Genomic DNA, 16,983 nt, shown 5'->3' with positions numbered 1-16,983 from the left:
ATTTCCACCACCACATGAAAGTAGAGGAAACCGTGCAAGCTAGCAACGAGGTTCCCAGAGCACCGTAACCTACCCATGAGCCAACTTCTCGTGAAAATATTTTTATTAGCTCAGACCAATTAAGGAATAACGCTTCTGAGGTCAGCACATCTTAATGAGATCAATTGCCAAGCGTGCCAACTGCCAACCCTTCAATTTTATGAGACAACCCAGTGTCGTTTGGGTAACTGTCAGATTTTATTAGACAGGACATTTCTACAAGGGCTGTTTCTCCTCTCCCTTCGCTTTTCTCACTCTAAATCTCTCTCTCCCCCTACCTCCCTCTCGGTTTCACTTTGTCCCATTTAGCATCGACAGCCAGAGTCACAAGTGACAAAAGTGTTCCGTGACAATGACAATGATCTGGTGACACCAGGCTCTGCTTCACTGATAGGATTGCTCTTTGACCTCGGAGTGTAAAATCCCTACTCTGACAAAACCACTCTGACATGCACACTCAACGCAACAGAAACATTTCTCTGCATTATACTGTGCTCCTGTTGCAGTTCACATTACCACGGTAATCTCACTGTCATCCAGCCTGTTTCGAGGCCTGCTCTAGTCTAGGTCAACACAAAGAAGCGTACAAACTGGAAACTGCATGGGGTGTGTGTCTATTATCTGCATATGGCTTACTTAGTTGATGGATGATGCCCGTCATACACACTAGTCTACGTTGTTAGGCTCCATAACATCCTCTTTCACGTTGACTCTGATTCACCGGAGAGTTAATGTTGTAGATTCCCCTTTTATCTTGGAATCTGCTCCCCTCGAAAAAGGAACAACCATTTCTTGTTTGTTGAGAGGTTCCCTCTCCTGTTCTGTTCTGTGTTTCATCTCTAGATGAGTCTCTGTCTTGGCAAACCTGAACACGCAACGCTGTGGCCCTGTGGGACGCGGGAATGGCATCCTTATGTAGCCGGCGCATGAAGGCACTCAGAGTTTGGTGTCAGGAAAACAACCTCTCACTCAATGTCAACAAAACAAAGGAGATGATCGTGGACTTCAGGAAACAGCAGAGGGAGCACCCCCCATCCACATCGAAGGGACAGCAGTGGAGAAGGTGGAAGGTTCCTGGGCGTACACATCACAGACAAACTGAAATGGTCCACTCACACAGACAGCGTGGTGAAGAAGGCTCAACAGGGCCTCTTCAACCTCAGGAGGCAGAAGAAATTTGGCTTGTCAACCAAAACTCTGACAAACCTTTACAGATGCACAATCGAGAGCATCCTGTCGGGCTGCATCACAGCCTGGTACGGCAACTGCTCCGCCCACAACCGCAAGGCTCTCCAGAGGGTGGTGCGGTCTGCACAACGCATCACCGGGGGCAAACTACCTGCCCTCCAGGAAACCTACAGCACCCGATGGCGCAGGAAGGCCAAAAAGATAATCAAGGACAACAACCTGGGGTGGCAGGTAGCCTAGTGGTTAGAGCGTTGGACTAGTAACCGAAAGGTCAAATCCCCGAGCTGATAAGGTCAAAATCTGTCGTTCTGCCCCTGAACAAGGCAGTTAACCCACTGTTCCTAGGCTGAATTTGTTCTTAACTGACTTGCCTAGTTAAATAAAGGTAAAATATATATATTTTTTTTTTAAACACCCGAGCCACTGCCTGTTCATTCTGCTATCATCCAGAAGGCGAGGTCAGTACAGCTGCATCAAAGATGGGACCGAGAGATTGAGAAACCGCTTCTATCTCAAGGCCATCAGACTGCTAAACAGCCATCACTAACTCAGAAAGGCTCAGACCCAGTCACTGTCCACTTTAATAAACGGATCACTAGTCACTTTAATAATGTTAAAATATCTTACATTACTCATATCACATGTATATACTGTATTTTATACTATCTACTGCACCTTGCATATGCCGCAAAGGTCATGGCTCATCCATATATTTATATGTACATATTCTTATTCCATCCCTTTACTTAGATTTGTGTGTATTAGGTAGTTGTTGTGTACTTGTTAGATTACTTGTTGATATTGCTGCACTGTCGGAACTAGAAGCACAAACATTTCGCTACACTCACATAAACATCTGCTAACCATGTGTACGTGACCAATAACATTTGATTTTGATTGGAAGCATAGGTACCATGATGTGTCACAGAGGTAGGTAATGACAACCAATCTCAAAACATTGTCTTCATTCAGGCTTAAGAGGGCAGACCAAAGATATAGATGCAAACGCGTGCGTACACACACACACCCACACCCACACTGCAGTTAGGCTATTTAAGCTACACTGATGCCTTCACAATCCAAAAAGTGGCCTCCCCTTGACAGCCCTTTGGTCTGCCTACGCACTACAGCCCAAAGATTTCCTGACCGGCTTCGACCAGAAGCCAAGTAAATCCAACCTCTGCCTTTTTGTTATCCGTCTACAAGCAGAAACCCCCTGATAGGACCCTTTCACACGATAAGAAAACAGCAACAGTGGTGAGGATTTTTTTCCCAACACAATGTTCTCTTCCAGCATGTAGCTCTCAAGATCACAAGCATCCCAAGGCTTTAGGCCTATTTTTCAAAGCTCGCAATATGACAAACCCAGTCGTATTCACGTACACCAACACATGCAATGTCTATGCTTGCCCACATGCACTGTGTCTATGCTTGCCCACTTCTGGATACTGGAAATATCCCTAGCTACTGGAACTGGGTTAAAAACTCACCCAGTAAACAATCCTCATAACGAATTAGCAACACGGCTCCTCGCCAACTAGTGTCACGTTTTACAGCTACCCTAAAATTTAGCGTGCTACCAAGTTCCCACAGACTGAATCAAAGACTGGTTCAAACGGTGTTCTGAAAGATAGCAGAGAGATACTAGAGGAAGGAGTTCAACTTCCTGTAAGAAGCACTAGAGAATATTTTTGTTGGGCAGCCCCCGCAGTGACTCTTCTTATTAACACTATGCAAAAGCTATTATCGTCTTCTCAGGAATTCTGCCTTCTCTGTGTTGATCTCACAAACCCCCATTGTCACACCTCTGAGAAGCAGAGGTTCTGTTGAGATTACATCATGTAGATGTTATATCTGATTGGAAGTTAACTTTACAGTAATGCTATTGGTCAACAACTCAGATTTTGAATCCAAACAACTCAGATGTTATAAACGGTCTTAGATTCATTGTCTCGTTCTCTTTTTCGTTCCTGACCTGCTGTGGTGAGATTCTCTCTCTCGCTCTCTCTCTCTCTCTCTGATCATGCTTAGAAGTGCCTCATAATGCTTTGTAACTTAAGCTTTACGCATTGTATAATGTACTGTTTATTCTTACAGTCATTAAATACACTTAGAATTCCATTCTCATGACCATTCCTTGATTTTAGACAGCTAAAAGCATAATATTTGCACATGGTCTACATAGCACCTTGCATATTTCCTAAATCATCTTTATGGAGTCAGATATACTTTTTAATAGATTCATTGCATGCGAGGTACATACAAGATAGCGTATGCATACATATCAAATATTACCACACTACATTCTCCAAGGTGAAGGACAAGTGGAGAGAGAATAAGGAAATACAATATCAACACCAGGTGAAGTGACAAGGTCCGGTAACTAGTGTTACACTGCAAACCATGTAAATGCTCCATCTTTTCTCCATTGCAAAGGGGTTCAAGTGGGGCCACACAGAAGTATCCTACTACTTACTGCCAGGGGCACTAGCAGTTCTGCATCCAACTCGGCTAGACATATGCTCCCAACGTGAGAGTCCGGGAGGTGCGTCAGCCCTCACTACCAAACAGAGCGGATCATTGTGCCTCCCCTGCCCATGCCTCCTTCTCCTGTTCAGAGGTTACAGCATGCTATTGGGATCATCTCTCATGTGATGAAAGAAACCATGTTTGAGAGCGCTAGGGTAATCAAATGCCCTGAGCATAATCTAGACTACCATAGAGTTAGTTCTGGGTCATACTGACCAGGATGTGGCTCAGCCTGAGGTTTTCTTGGATTCACTGGTCGCATCCCAAATGGTACCCTATTCCCTATTTTTTTTGTTTCACCTTTATTTAACCAGGTAGGCCAGTTGAGTACATGTTCTCATTTACAACTGCGACCTGGCCAAGATAAAGCAAAGCAGTGCGACAAAAACAACAGAGTTAAACAAACAAAACGTACAGTAGAAAAGAAGAATAGAAAAATCTATGTACAGTGTGTGCAAATGTAGAAGAGTAGGGGGGTAGACAATAAATAGGCCACAGAGGCGAAATAATTACAATTTAGCATTAATACTGGAATGGTAGATGTGCAGATGATGATGTGCAAGTAGAGATACTGGGGTGCAAAAGAGCAAGAGGGTAAGTAATAATATAAGGATGAGGTAGTAGGGTGTGCTATTTACAGATTATCCTGTACACAGCCAGAGGTCGACCGATTATGATTTTTCAACACCGATACCGATTATTGGAGGGCCAAAAGCCCGCCGATACCGATTAATCAGCCATTTTTTTATTTTTTGTGTAATAATGACAATTACAACAATACAGAATGAACACTTATTTTAACTTAATATAATACATCAATAAAATCAATTTAGCCTCAAATAAATAATGAAACATGTTCAATTTGGTTTAAATAATGCAAAAACAAAGTGTTGGAGAAGAAAGTAAAAGTGCAATATGTGCCATGTAAGAAAGCTAACGTTTAAGTTCCTTGCTCAGAACATGAGAACATATGAAAGCTGGTGGTTCCTTTTAACATGAGTCTTCAATATTCCCAGGTAAGAAGTTTTAGGTTGTAGTTACTATAGGAATTATAGGACTATTTTTCTCTATACGATTTGCATTTCATATACCTTTGACTATTGGATGTTCTTATAGGCACTTTAGTATTGCCAGTGTAACAGTATAGCTTCTGTCCCTCTCCTCGCTCCTACCTGGGCTCGAACCAGGAACACATCGACAACAGCCACCCTCGAAGCAGCGTTACCCATGCAGAGCAAGTGACGTTTGAAATGCTATTAGTGCGCACCCCGCTAACTAGCTAGCCATTTCACATGGGTTACACCAGCCTAATCTCGGGAGTTGATAGGCTTGAAGTCATAAACAGTGCAATGCTTGAAGCATTGTGAAGAGCTGCTGGCAAAACGCACGAAAGTGCTGTTTGAATGAATGCTTACGAGCCTGCTGGTGCCTACCATCGCTCAGTCAGACTGCTCTATCAAATCATAGACTTCATTATAACATAATAACACAACAGAAATACGAGCCTTAGGAAACTATCACGTTTATTCTTTCAGTGAAATACGGAACCGTTCCGTATTTTATCTAACGCGTGGCATCCATAAGTCTAAATATTCCTGTTACATTGCACAACCTTCAATGTTATGTCATAATTACATAAAATTCTGGCAAATTAGTTCGCAACGAGCCAGGCGGCCCAAACTGTTGCATATACCCTGACTCTGCATGCAATGAACGCAAGAGAAGTGACACAATTTCTGGATTTATTTTAGCTAAATATGCAGGTTTAAAAATATATACTTCTGTATATTGATTTTAAGAAAGGCATTGATGTTTATGGTTAGGTACATTCGTGCAACGATTGTGCTTTTTTCGCAAATGCGCTTTTGTTAAATCATCCCCCGTTTGGCGAAGTCGGCTGTCTTTGTTAGGAAGAAATAGTCTTCACACAGTTTGCAACGAGCCAGGCGGCCCAAACTGCTGCATATACCCTGACTCTGTTGCAAGAGAAGTGACACATTTTCCCTAGTTAAAAGAAATTCATGTTAGCAGGCAATATTAACTAAATATGCAGGTTTAAAAATATATACTTGTGTATTGATTTTAAGAAAGGCATTGATGTTTATGCTTAGGTACACGGAGCAACGTGCGATTATATGCAACGCAGGACAGGCTAGATAAACTAGTAATATCATCAACCATGTGTAGTTAACTAGTGATTATGATTGATTGATTGTTTTTTATAAGGTACGTTTAATGCTAGCTAGCAACTTACCTTGGCTTCTTACTGCATTCGCATAACAGGCAGGCTCCTCGTGGAGCGCAATGTAAAGCAGGTGCTTAGAGCGTTGGACTAGTTAACCGTAAGGTTGCAAGATTGAATCCCCGAGCTGACAAGATAAAAATCTGTTGTTCTGCCCCTGAACAAGGCAGTTAACCCACCGTTCCTAGGCCGTCATTGAAAATAAGAATGTGTTCTTAACTGACTTGCCTAGTTAAATAAAGGTGTGTAAAATCGGCGTCCAAAAATACCAATTTCCGATTGTTATGAAAACTTGAAATCGGCCCTAATTAATCGGTCGACCTCTAGTACAGGTACAGTGATCGGTAAGCTGCTCTGACAGCTGATGCTTAAATTTAGAGAGGGAGATATAAGACTCCAGCTTCAGTGATTTTAGCAATTCGTTCCTGGCAGCAGAGAACTGGAAGGAAAGGCAGCCAAAGTAAGTGTTGGCTTTGGGGATGGACAGTGCAATATACCTGCTGGAGCGTGTGCTACGGGTGGGTGTTGCTACAGGGACCAGTGAGCTGAGATAAGGTGGGGCTTTACCTAGCAAAGACTTATAGATGACCTGGAGCCAGTGGGTTTGGCGACGGATATGTAGTGACGGCCAGCCAACGAGAGCATACAGGTCGCAGTGGTGGGTAGCATATGGGGCTTTGGTGACAAAACGGATGTCACTGTGATAGACTACATCCAGTTTGCTGAGTAGAGTGTTGGGGGCTATTTTGTAAATGACATCGCCGAAGTCAAGGATCGGTAGGATGGTCAGTTTTACGAGGGTATGTTTGGCGGCATGAGTGAAGGAGGCTTTGTTGCGAAATAGGAAGCCGATTCTAGATTCAATTTTGAATTGGAGATGCTTAATGTGAGTCTGGAAGGAGAGTTTACAGTCTAACCAGACACCCAGGTATTTGTAGTTGTCCACATATTCTAGGTCAGAACCGTCCAGAGTAGTGATGCTAGTGGGGCGGGAAGGTGTGGGCAGAAATCGGTTGAAGAGCATGCACTTAGTTTTACTAGTATTTAAAAGCAGTTGGAGGCCACGGAAGGAGTGTTGTATGGCGTTGAAGCACGTTTGGAGCTTTGTTAGCACAGTGTCCAAAGAAGGACCAGATGTATACAAAATGGTGTCGTCTGCATAGAGGTGGATCAGAGAATCACCAGCAGCAAGAGCGACATCATTGATATACACAGAGAAGAGAGTTGGCCTGGGAATTGAACCTTGTGGCACCCCCATAGAGAGTCCCAGAGGTCCGGACAGCCCTCCGATTTGACACACTGAACTCTATCTGAGAAGTAGTTGGTGAACCATGCGAGGCAGTCATTTTAGAAGTCAAGGCTATTGAGTCTGCCGATAAGAATGAGCTGATTGACAGAGTCGAAAGCCTTGGCCAGGTCGATGAAGACGGCTGCACAGTATTGTCTTTTATCAATGGCGGTTATGATATCGTTTAGGACCTTGAGCGTGACTGAGGTGCACCCATGACCAGCTCGGAAAACAGATTGCATAGCGGAAGGTACGGATGGATTCGAAATGGTCTGTGATCTGTTTATTAACTTGGCTTTCGAAGATTTTAGCAAGGCAGGGCAGGATGGATATAGGTCTATAACAGTTTGGGTCTAGAGTGTCTCCCCCTTTGAAGAGGGGGATGACCGCGGCAGCTTTCCAATCTTTGGGGATCTCAGACGATACAAAAGAGGTTGAATAGGCTAGTAATAGGGGTTGCAACAATTTCGGCGCATAATTTTAGAGAGGGTTCAGATTGTCTAGCCCAGCAGATTTGTAGGGATCCAGATTTTGCAGCTCTTTCAGAACATCAGCTGTCTGGATTTGGGTGAAGGAGAAGCGGGGGGGGCAAGTTGCTGCAGGGGGTGCTGAGATGTTGGCCGGGGTAAGGGTAGCCAGGTGGAAAGCATGGCCAGCCGTGGAAAAATGCTTATTGAAATTATCGATTATCGTAGATTTATCGGTGGTGACAGTGTTTCCTATCCTCAGTGCAGTGGGCAGCTGGGAGGAAGTGCTCTTATTCTCCATGGACTTTACAGTGTCCCAAAACTTTTTGGAATTATTGCTACAAGAAGCAAATTTCTGCTTGAAAAAGTTAGCCTTAGCTTTCCTAACTACCTGTGTATATTTGTTCCTGACTTCCCTAAAAAGTTGCATATCGCGGGGGCTATTCAATGCTAATGCAGAACGCCACAGCATGCGTTTGTGCTGGTCAAGGCAGTCAAGTCTGGGGTGAACCAAGGGCAGACCCTGAGCATTAAAGTAGTATTAAAGCTCTGTCTCAGTAACCGCTGGCACAGGAGTTTACTTTATGTGCTAGATAACATTTACCTCATGTAAAAGGAAAGTCAAAGTTTCCTCCAATACTTTAAAGTACCATTACTCTCACTCATCCTTGTTCCTGGCATTGATGATTCACTGCACAGCGATGAAATATTAAAAAGGCGACTTTTTCCACGTCGACCTCTAATACAAAAATAACTTATTACAGACCTCCATCAACATCACTCTTCTTCTCGTTCTGCTTCACCCAACTGTTGGGGAAATAAAGCAGAGTAGAGGGAGGCCTTGTTATGGATAATGGCCTGCCTGATTGTGCTGTGAGCTGGCTTGGATTGGTCAAGGACTTTGCACTACGCAAAATTTGCAAGCCAGTTGAGTGTAATTGCTTTGCTACAACTATGTAGTTAATGAAGTTCAATATTGCTCTTGGGAGTTGGAACCAGTCCATTTTGTGATACATGTGCCGTCTGCTGTAGCCTGTTAAATTGACACATTCTGAACTAGCTGAACACTTAACTAGACTGTGTGCTAATATCAGTCAAGAGGCAGCAAACGTCATTCGAGAGTAGGCGTTTTTAAGAGTTTTACAGGCAATTAAAACGCTCTGCAATGAGACATTTCAAACATGGAGCTTGGATATTATTTTTTGGCCATGCAGGTTCACTTCGGGATACGGTAGAAACACATGACTCTGCAGTACTACAGGAGATTAAATGTATTCCCAGATTCCATTTTCACAGTTTAAAGGGATAATTGGGGATTTTGGAAATCTACTTCCCCAGAGTCTGATGAACTCGTTAATAAAATGTGTATGTCTATGTGTCTAGTATGAAGGACGTTAGACGTAGTGTCGCGAGCTATTGCTAACTAGCATTAGCACAATGACCAGGAAGTCTATGGGTATTTTCCACTAGTTAGCAATTGTGCTAGTGCTGGTTAGCAACTTCCTTCAAACCAAACACAGAGACATACAAATTGTATCCACTAGTTAACTTGACTCTGGGGAAGTACATAAAGGGCCCCATTGCCAAAATCCCAAAGTATCCTCCTGAGAGTCATATCATTATTTATGTTTAAAAATACTATGATTGACCAAGTTTAACCATAATCATTTCACAATTATTCTAGCCTACACTCATTGGCCTGGTTGCCAATGCATGTCGTTCAACAACTAGTCAGTCTACATCCAAAGAATCATTCTCTCCATTTATAGTTTAGACTGCTATTTTGATTTGTTTTTAATAGCAGCGTGAGAACTGAAGCAGAACCGTTGGAATGCATTTAGAGAGTCAAATGATGTTACCAGCGACATTTTGCACCACCCTATGTGGTACATAACTAATGCATGACTTATTGGATTTCAATTATCCATTGCAGCAGACAGATGAAAATAGTATGTCTGTGAAGGATATTACTATTCTCTAAGTTAGACCTGCGCAGGTAGAGGAAATAATAAGCAGCGAGAACTGAGAGAGTGAATTTCTGGTATCTAGCACAGGTGCAGAAGCTCCTTGGCTGCGTTTTTTCCCTTAGCCTTTTGATCAATCAGATCAGCTCTGAAAAATATATTATGTGACTGGTCAAAGACCAATTAGTGGGAAAAAAATATCAGAACTGGGCTGCCTGTATAAATGCAGCCATAGCGGTGCAAATTTTGTCTCCTATACAGAGCCAGTTAAGATCGAGACTGACTGAACAGACAACGAGGTTAGTATAGGTTAGTGCTTCCTAAATGCTGGTCCGGAGGACAAACTGCATGTTTGTCTCTCCTTTGTGTTGACATAGTTGTGGGTTCAAAAAATAAAATAAAATAAATTGTTTTAAACATTGTATGTCTAAATTAGGTAAGCGGTGGTCGGTGCCATTAAAGATGAGGGAGTTAACAACAAAAACATTATGACCATAGACTTATTTCTATTACAGCATATTGGATGACTATCATTCAAATTCCATTCACCCAGTTCAACGTATCATCGATAGGTTTAGGCTACTACATGATACTCTAATTTTCCCTATACCCATCATGAGGTTGCTACAAACTAGCCTAGGAATTAAAGTTTACAACGTAGGTGCACACAGTTTGAGAGAAAGATTTGAGGTGACAGACAGTGACACATTCAATACCGCCTTGCACACTCTTGCCAGCATCTATCTTATCAAGGGTGTAATCAGTCCAATAGTTGCAAACGAGAGTTTCTATTGGACAAATTCAGGTATGTTAATCCCCGTTTCATTCCATTTAAGAAACGTTTTCAACAGAATCGTCAGAATGAATACACCACTGATCACACAAACACAGTTCACTTTCATAGCAGCCACATTGTATCCTTCTCGCATCTATGCACTCTCCTCCTCTCACCTTTTCCCTTCGCTTGTGGACTTCAACGCACAACACATCAGCTGTATGAGACCAGGCGAAAAAACCTTTACAAGCCAAACCATATCATAACCTCTACACACAGCCTACATTGTTGTCACCATATTAGCTAAAGTAACGTCATAGTCAACATAGCTAATAGAACTAACACGTTAGCAAACCCGCTACAATCATGAAGTAACGTTACAAAGTACAGTCAGTAAGCAGTTCAGTAAACAGTTTAGCAATAAATTAGTAAAACCAAAAGTTTACCTTGACTTGGCTATGACTATCTGTTGGATAGTCAAAGCCAGCTAGCTAACATAGTATCCCTGGTTGCGCTGGATGTATAAGTAGGCTAAACTAGCATTTTTAGCTAAGTAGGTGAAAGTGAGAAAAATACAAAATATAGCTTTCTCTAGCTTTCCTTCATTTTTAACAAATTAATTTGTTCAAAACTGTTCAACTATTGTCTTTCTCGCTCTTTGAATCAACTACTCACCACATTTCATGCACTGCAGTGCTAGATAACTGTAGCTTATGCTTTCATTCTCTGATCCTTTGATTGGGTGGACAACATGATAGGTTGGAGGACGTCCTCCGTAAGTTGTCATAATTACCTTGTAAGTGTATGGAAGGGGGTGAGAACCATGAGCCGCCTAGGTTTTGTATTGAAGTCAATGTACCCAGAGGAGGATGAAAAATAGCTGTCCTCCGGCTACACCATGGTGCTATCCATCAATTATTTGGTGACGTGAATATATTTAGTATAGTTTTTATCTAAAAAGGATAACTTTACTATTTTGATGAAATTCACTGGAGGAGGATAGTCCTCCACTTTCTCCTCTGGGGAGCCTCCAGTGGTTTAGGTGTGGCCAAAGAAAATGTAGACGTAATATCTGAAGGTGTTCATTGCACGAAAAGGTTTGAGTCCCATCTTGCCTACACCTCTTGGGCTTGCAGCGCCAACACCCTCTGACATCGAGAGAATAATGGTTGTCTTCTTCATCGCCACTGTTTCAGGTTGTTACAGTTGAGCAAAAACAGGTACACCACACCTTATCATGCCCATCAAAAAACTATCACCTCACAATAAAACAGAAAGGCATAGGCAGAATGTATTTTATTTTATATATTGGGTGTGTAGTTAAACTATTACACTGAGCATGTATGAGCACGTTTTACAGGGGGAAAAAACATTAATGCTCATTGCAAATAGGCCTACATGTTGCTCACCAAGACCGTCTAACTACAGTATGTAAACAAATGTACCACGAAAGAAAATCGAGGCAGTGATTATTCAAGAGATAATGTTAAAGTTTGAAACATAACTAATACAATGTTGCAAAAGCGCAAACACTCATCTCTGTCGTAGCCTACCAAGAGGCAATTGGGCTATTGTATTGTACTGCCATGGACAAAGCCACGGAGGAGATAGAAAACCGCATGGACAAACACAACAATACTATTTTACTTTCTCGGCGCCGAATCCACGAGCCTTATTCTAACTGTTGTATTTTATAATCTTCAAACTAAAAATCTGAATCTGCTCGTAATGGTGTCATTAACCAAAACCCACAAATGCCAGTCATCACCAACTGCACCTCCCGTCAAGCAAGCAACCATAACTTTGCGCTCAGTTCGTCAGCGTTTCGTTGTGTTCTTACCTTGGTTGTTTCTCCAGTTGAATCGGATTATCAGGTCGGGAATTTGCAAAAGTAGTCTTCTATATTCACTTTCGAGGTCTAAAAGTTGACGTTTAAAAACCAATATGCTTGGTTATCTTTTAACGACGTCTTTTTCTTTTTTTTTCGCAGGCCCTTCAACTCGCTGGGTTGCTCGTCTCCTCCTCTACCTCCAGCTCAACCAACTGCCTTAAAATGTGACGTCACGCCTGCCAAAAGAGTGGGTAGGGAGCACAGAGCACAACACAATTATTGTACATACATTACATCACATTTGCATTGTCTTGTATGTCTATCCCTCTCAGCAGAGCAAATGACTGTTTGTGACTGATTATCACACTTCACACAAAGGATTATCGTCACATGAATGATGACTATTTTCCTCCAGATGTGAGGGAGTAACGATACATAAATGCCATCCACACAAACATCATGGACGCTACTGCTCAGTGCTCTAACTCTCTCTCCCTCAGCAGTGACCTGCTCTGTGAGGCTCCTCTGACTGAGCGCTGGCGTGTTTGCCAATGCCTGCCTGCCGTTGCTGTGGCCCCCCTGATGAGAGATGCAGTTAGACGTATTGACTTGTGCTCAGCTTCCTCCCTCGCCACAGCATCAGCCACAGAGCTGACTGGATATTGGATAAATAGACAGGCAGGACCTTCAATATCAGGTGAAGGACACCATCATGTTCTCTCCCTGTATGTGTCCCAAATGGCACTCTATTCCCTACATAGTGCACTACCTTTGACCAGAGGGCCCACAGGGCTCTGGTCAAAGGTAGTGCACTATATAGGGAATAGGGGGCCATTTGGGATGCACAGCTCCTCTCTCTGACAGGTCAAGCCCTGCTGTGAACGAGCTGGTGGTGTGAGACAGTAGCTACGCTGTCACAGTATCAGTCAATATTCTAATATGGTTACATGGGTCTTTGGAATGAGTCATTTTATTGTATTGGCTGAGGGACGATTCTGTACTCTTCCCGGATTTAAAGAAATGGACTGGTGTAAGAGAAGTATGGTGGGAACTTGCGTGCTAGACCCAGCTTATGCCAATTCAATGTTGTTTTTTTAATCCATGAGGGGGAGAGAAGGGCAGGTAAATAGGGAATTGTAATTCAGCCATTTGTTCATCCATAACATACACATCATAATAAACAGCCAATATGAATAATTCATGTTTCTCGTATGACTCATAGATTAAAATGTAAGGGTCAAGAAGATCACTGCCTCACACACAACCACCAGAGCCAAATCCTTTTGTTATAAATCATGGCATTCCGAATGGCAGAGCACTAAACTGTTGAAATATGTACAAGTAAAGGGTATGTAAGGCTACGTATGTAAAGCTACGTAGGATTGGCCTAAGCATAGGCTAAAGAGTTTCCACCATATTTCTTACACCAGCTCATTCCTTTTAATTGAAACAATCTCAGAAATCCCAAGGATAGTATCTGTAGGTTAGAATAGAGAGAAGTCTATACAGCCATTTTCCCAACGGCACCCTATTTATTCCCTGTATAGTGTACAGTAAGTAGGCCTGTATTTTTCCTTGAACATCTGCCCCCCCTGCTGTTCAAACAGAAAAACTACAAGCAGTTAAGAAAATAAACGGTATTCACTTCATCCTGATTTAATCTTGAGGAATCAACAAAAATGCATAACATGTTTATAAAAAAGGGAGTGAAAGACTTAAAAGAATAAAGAATTTATTTAAATACGTTGTGCAAATAGTAGTAGTTAGGGTCCTTTATGTGACTCTGCAAAATCAAATAGTAGTAGTTAGGGTCCTTTATGTGACTCTGCAAAATCAATGCCAGGAACATGTGAATGAATGCTGAGAATCCTCCATCCCAGACCTCACCAGTGAAGCATATCGTTCATAATGTGTCTTTGTGTTGTGTGAAAGCACATACAAATGCAGCAGGGTCCACTTTTACTGATGGGAGATGAGAAAATGAAGGGGATGTGTCATCGCTGTCAGGATGACTGAGTCAGTTGCAATCTGCTCTCTGTAGTTGGTGCTTCGATTATCTCCCCAGACATAAATTCCTCCTGGTGAATTGAGGTGAATAGAGAAATAGATTAGTCATCATGAACACAATAGTTATAATATCAGAGAAAGATAAATCTATTCAATGACAAGTAGCTAGTAGGGTGGGGCCACCAATAGACTAGTCTCGCGAGGCCTCCTAATTCTCGTTTACTCGATCAGAACGTGAGAAGCCGAGACTATCGATACACCAACATCAAAACGGAGAACCAACCTTGTCGTAGATTACTTTAACAATGAGCGAGCAGCTCGGACACGTCGCTACTTCTTCACCATTTTCCAAATCCTCCTGCAAGTAGAGAGATTAAATACAACAACCATCACAGGCTAGTTGGCACAACGTGACTCGCAGGGGATCTTCTCACGGTGGACTTACTTTGGTTATGGCAAATCTGTCGCCACATGGGCAGGGAAAATAGTATGTCTCGTCATCCTCGTCATATTCAAAGTCCTCGATCTCAACTTCGTCGTGAAAGACCGACATTATGAGAGTAAATTATTTAATTCGTACCCAGCTAGCTAACTAGTTGGTGACATTCCTCTGTTTCGCGAAAGTGTGACGTACCATATCTGCGCGGTCGCAGATCATCGCGTCATTAAAAGTAAACATGACCACCAGGGGTACCATAGCGTTCTCTTTGGTTATACTCCTACGGTGCATTCGGAAAGTATTCACTATTTTTTTCACATTTTGTTACGTTACAGCCTTATTCTAAAATTAAATGGTTTCTTCATCAATCTACACACAATACCCCATAATGACAAAGTGAAAACAGGTTTTAAGATTTTTTTGCAAATGTATTAAAAATAAAAAACAAAAATACCTTATTAACATAAGTATTCAGACCCTGAATACAGGTGCTTCCAGTGCTTCCAGTTTCCATTTATCATCCTTGAGATGTTTCTACAACTTGGAGTTCACCTGTGGTAAATTCAATTGATTGGACATGATTTGAAAAGGCAAACACCTGTCTATATAAGGTCCCACAGTTGACTGTGCATGTCAGAGCAAATACCAAGCCATGATATCAAAGGAATTGTCCGTAGAGCGCCGAGACAGGATTGTGTCAAGGCACAGATCTGAGAAGGGTACCAAAAAATGCAGCATTTAAGGTCCCAAAGAACACAGTGGCCTCCATCATTCTTAAATGGAAGAAGTTTGGAATAACCAAGACTCTTCCTAGAGCTGGCCGCCCGGCCAAACTGAGTAATCGAGGGAGAAGGGCCTTGGTCAGGGAGGTGACGAAGAACCCGATGGTCACTCTGACAGAGCTCCAGAGCTATTCTGTGGAGATGGGAGAAACTTCTAGAAGGACAACCATCTCTGCAGCACTCCACCAATCAGGCCTTTATGGTAGAGTGGCCAGACGGAAGCCACTCCTCACTAAAAGGCACATGACAGCCCACTTGGAGTTTGCCAAAAGGCACCTAAAGGACTCAGACCATGACAAACAAGATTCTCTGGTCTGATGAAACCAAGATTGAACTCTTTGGCCTGAATGCCAAGTGTCATGTCTTGAGGAAACCTGGCACCATCCCTACAGTGAAGCATGGTGATGGCAATATCATGCTGTGGGGGTGTTTTTCAGCGGCAGGGACTGGGAGACTAGTCAGGATTGAGGGAAAGATGGAACAGAGCAACATACAGAGAGGTCCTTGATGAAAACCTGCTCCAGAGCGCTCAGGACCTCAGACTGGGACGAAGGTTCACCTTCCAACAGGACAACGACCCTGAGCACACAGCCAAGACAACGCAGGAGTGGCTTTGGGACAAGTCTCTGTGGAGATGGGAGAATCTTCCAGAAGGACAACCATCTCTGCAGCCAGAGCCCGGGTTGAACCTGATCAAGCATCTCTAGAGAGACCTGAAAATAGCTGTGCAGTGATGGTCCCCATCCAACCTGACAGAGCTTGAGAGGATCTGCAGAGATGAATGGGAGAAACTCCCCATATACAGGTGTGTCAATCTTGTAGCGTCATACTCAAGAAGACTCAAGGCTGTAATCGCTGCCAAAGGTGCTTGAACAAAGTACTGAGTAAAGGGTCTGAATACTTATGTAAATGTGATATTTCAGTTTTTTTATTGTGTGTAGATTGATGAGGGGGAAAAAAACAATGTAATCAATTTTAGAATAAGGCTGTAACATAACAAAATGTGGAAAAGTCAAGAGGTCTGAATACTTTCCGACTGCACTGTATGCCAATTTTCCCAATTGGGACTTTGAATGAGAATAGAATGGTGAGCGTGATCCACTAATGTATATCCTGATAGAATTCACAGATGTCACACCTGACAAAAATAAATCGATGGGAATTGAAGGTTTTTGTCTCTGCAACACCTCCTGTGTGCAATAATTCATTGGATAAACGCTTTAACTTATCGATGTGAACGTTACCTAGTTGCCTAACAACGTTTCTGGGTTAAGTCATAACAGATTAATAAGCACCTGCCTGCACAGGGAGAGAGAAAAAATACATTGTTGAAACGCATATGAAGTTGAATGTTTTCTTCTTGTTTCAAATTCTAGGTTGAGTCATGGGGTGAATGCAAGCATTCAAGAAGAAAATACCGTTTTTTCAAGGA

General features: G+C 42.5%; 2 protein-coding genes across 2 annotated transcripts in view; both read right to left on the bottom strand.

The window, feature by feature from the left end:
- The window catches only part of LOC106574449 (cytoplasmic protein NCK2), a 62,271-nt gene extending 49,524 nt beyond the window's left edge, over nucleotides 1–12,747 (bottom strand). Inside the window, exon 1 of the mRNA XM_014150346.2 lies at nucleotides 12,333–12,747. The gene's annotated coding sequence lies outside the window, so the exon portion shown is untranslated. The remainder of the gene's footprint in view (nucleotides 1–12,332) is intronic.
- Nucleotides 12,748–14,038: 1,291 nt separating this feature from the next.
- LOC106574460 (DPH3 homolog) lies at nucleotides 14,039–15,009 on the bottom strand. Its single transcript, XM_014150355.2, has 3 exons — nucleotides 14,776–15,009; nucleotides 14,614–14,688; nucleotides 14,039–14,401 (listed from the first exon to the last, which is right to left on the bottom strand). The coding sequence occupies exons 1-3, from the start codon at nucleotides 14,881–14,883 to the stop codon at nucleotides 14,327–14,329; spliced, it is 258 nt and encodes an 85-aa protein (XP_014005830.1). The 5' UTR covers nucleotides 14,884–15,009; the 3' UTR covers nucleotides 14,039–14,326.
- Between the last annotated feature and the right edge of the window lie 1,974 nt (nucleotides 15,010–16,983).

Source organism: Salmo salar, chromosome ssa16 (genome assembly GCF_905237065.1).
Source record: "Salmo salar chromosome ssa16, Ssal_v3.1, whole genome shotgun sequence".
Taxonomy (NCBI): domain Eukaryota; kingdom Metazoa; phylum Chordata; class Actinopteri; order Salmoniformes; family Salmonidae; genus Salmo; species Salmo salar.
This window is presented reverse-complemented; position numbering and strand designations above follow the sequence as displayed.

Bases quoted from the DNA above. Each gene is read 5' to 3' on its own strand.
- LOC106574460 (XM_014150355.2), bottom strand. From the start codon at position 14,883: ATGTCGGTCTTTCACGACGAAGTTGAGATCGAGGACTTTGAATATGAC. The intron at 14,689-14,775 runs GTAAGTCCACCG...CTCTACTTGCAG, and splicing joins ACAGATTTGCCATAACCAAA to GAGGATTTGGAAAATGGTGA. The intron at 14,402-14,613 runs GTTGGTTCTCCG...TCAATTCACCAG, and splicing joins TTAAAGTAATCTACGACAAG to GAGGAATTTATGTCTGGGGA.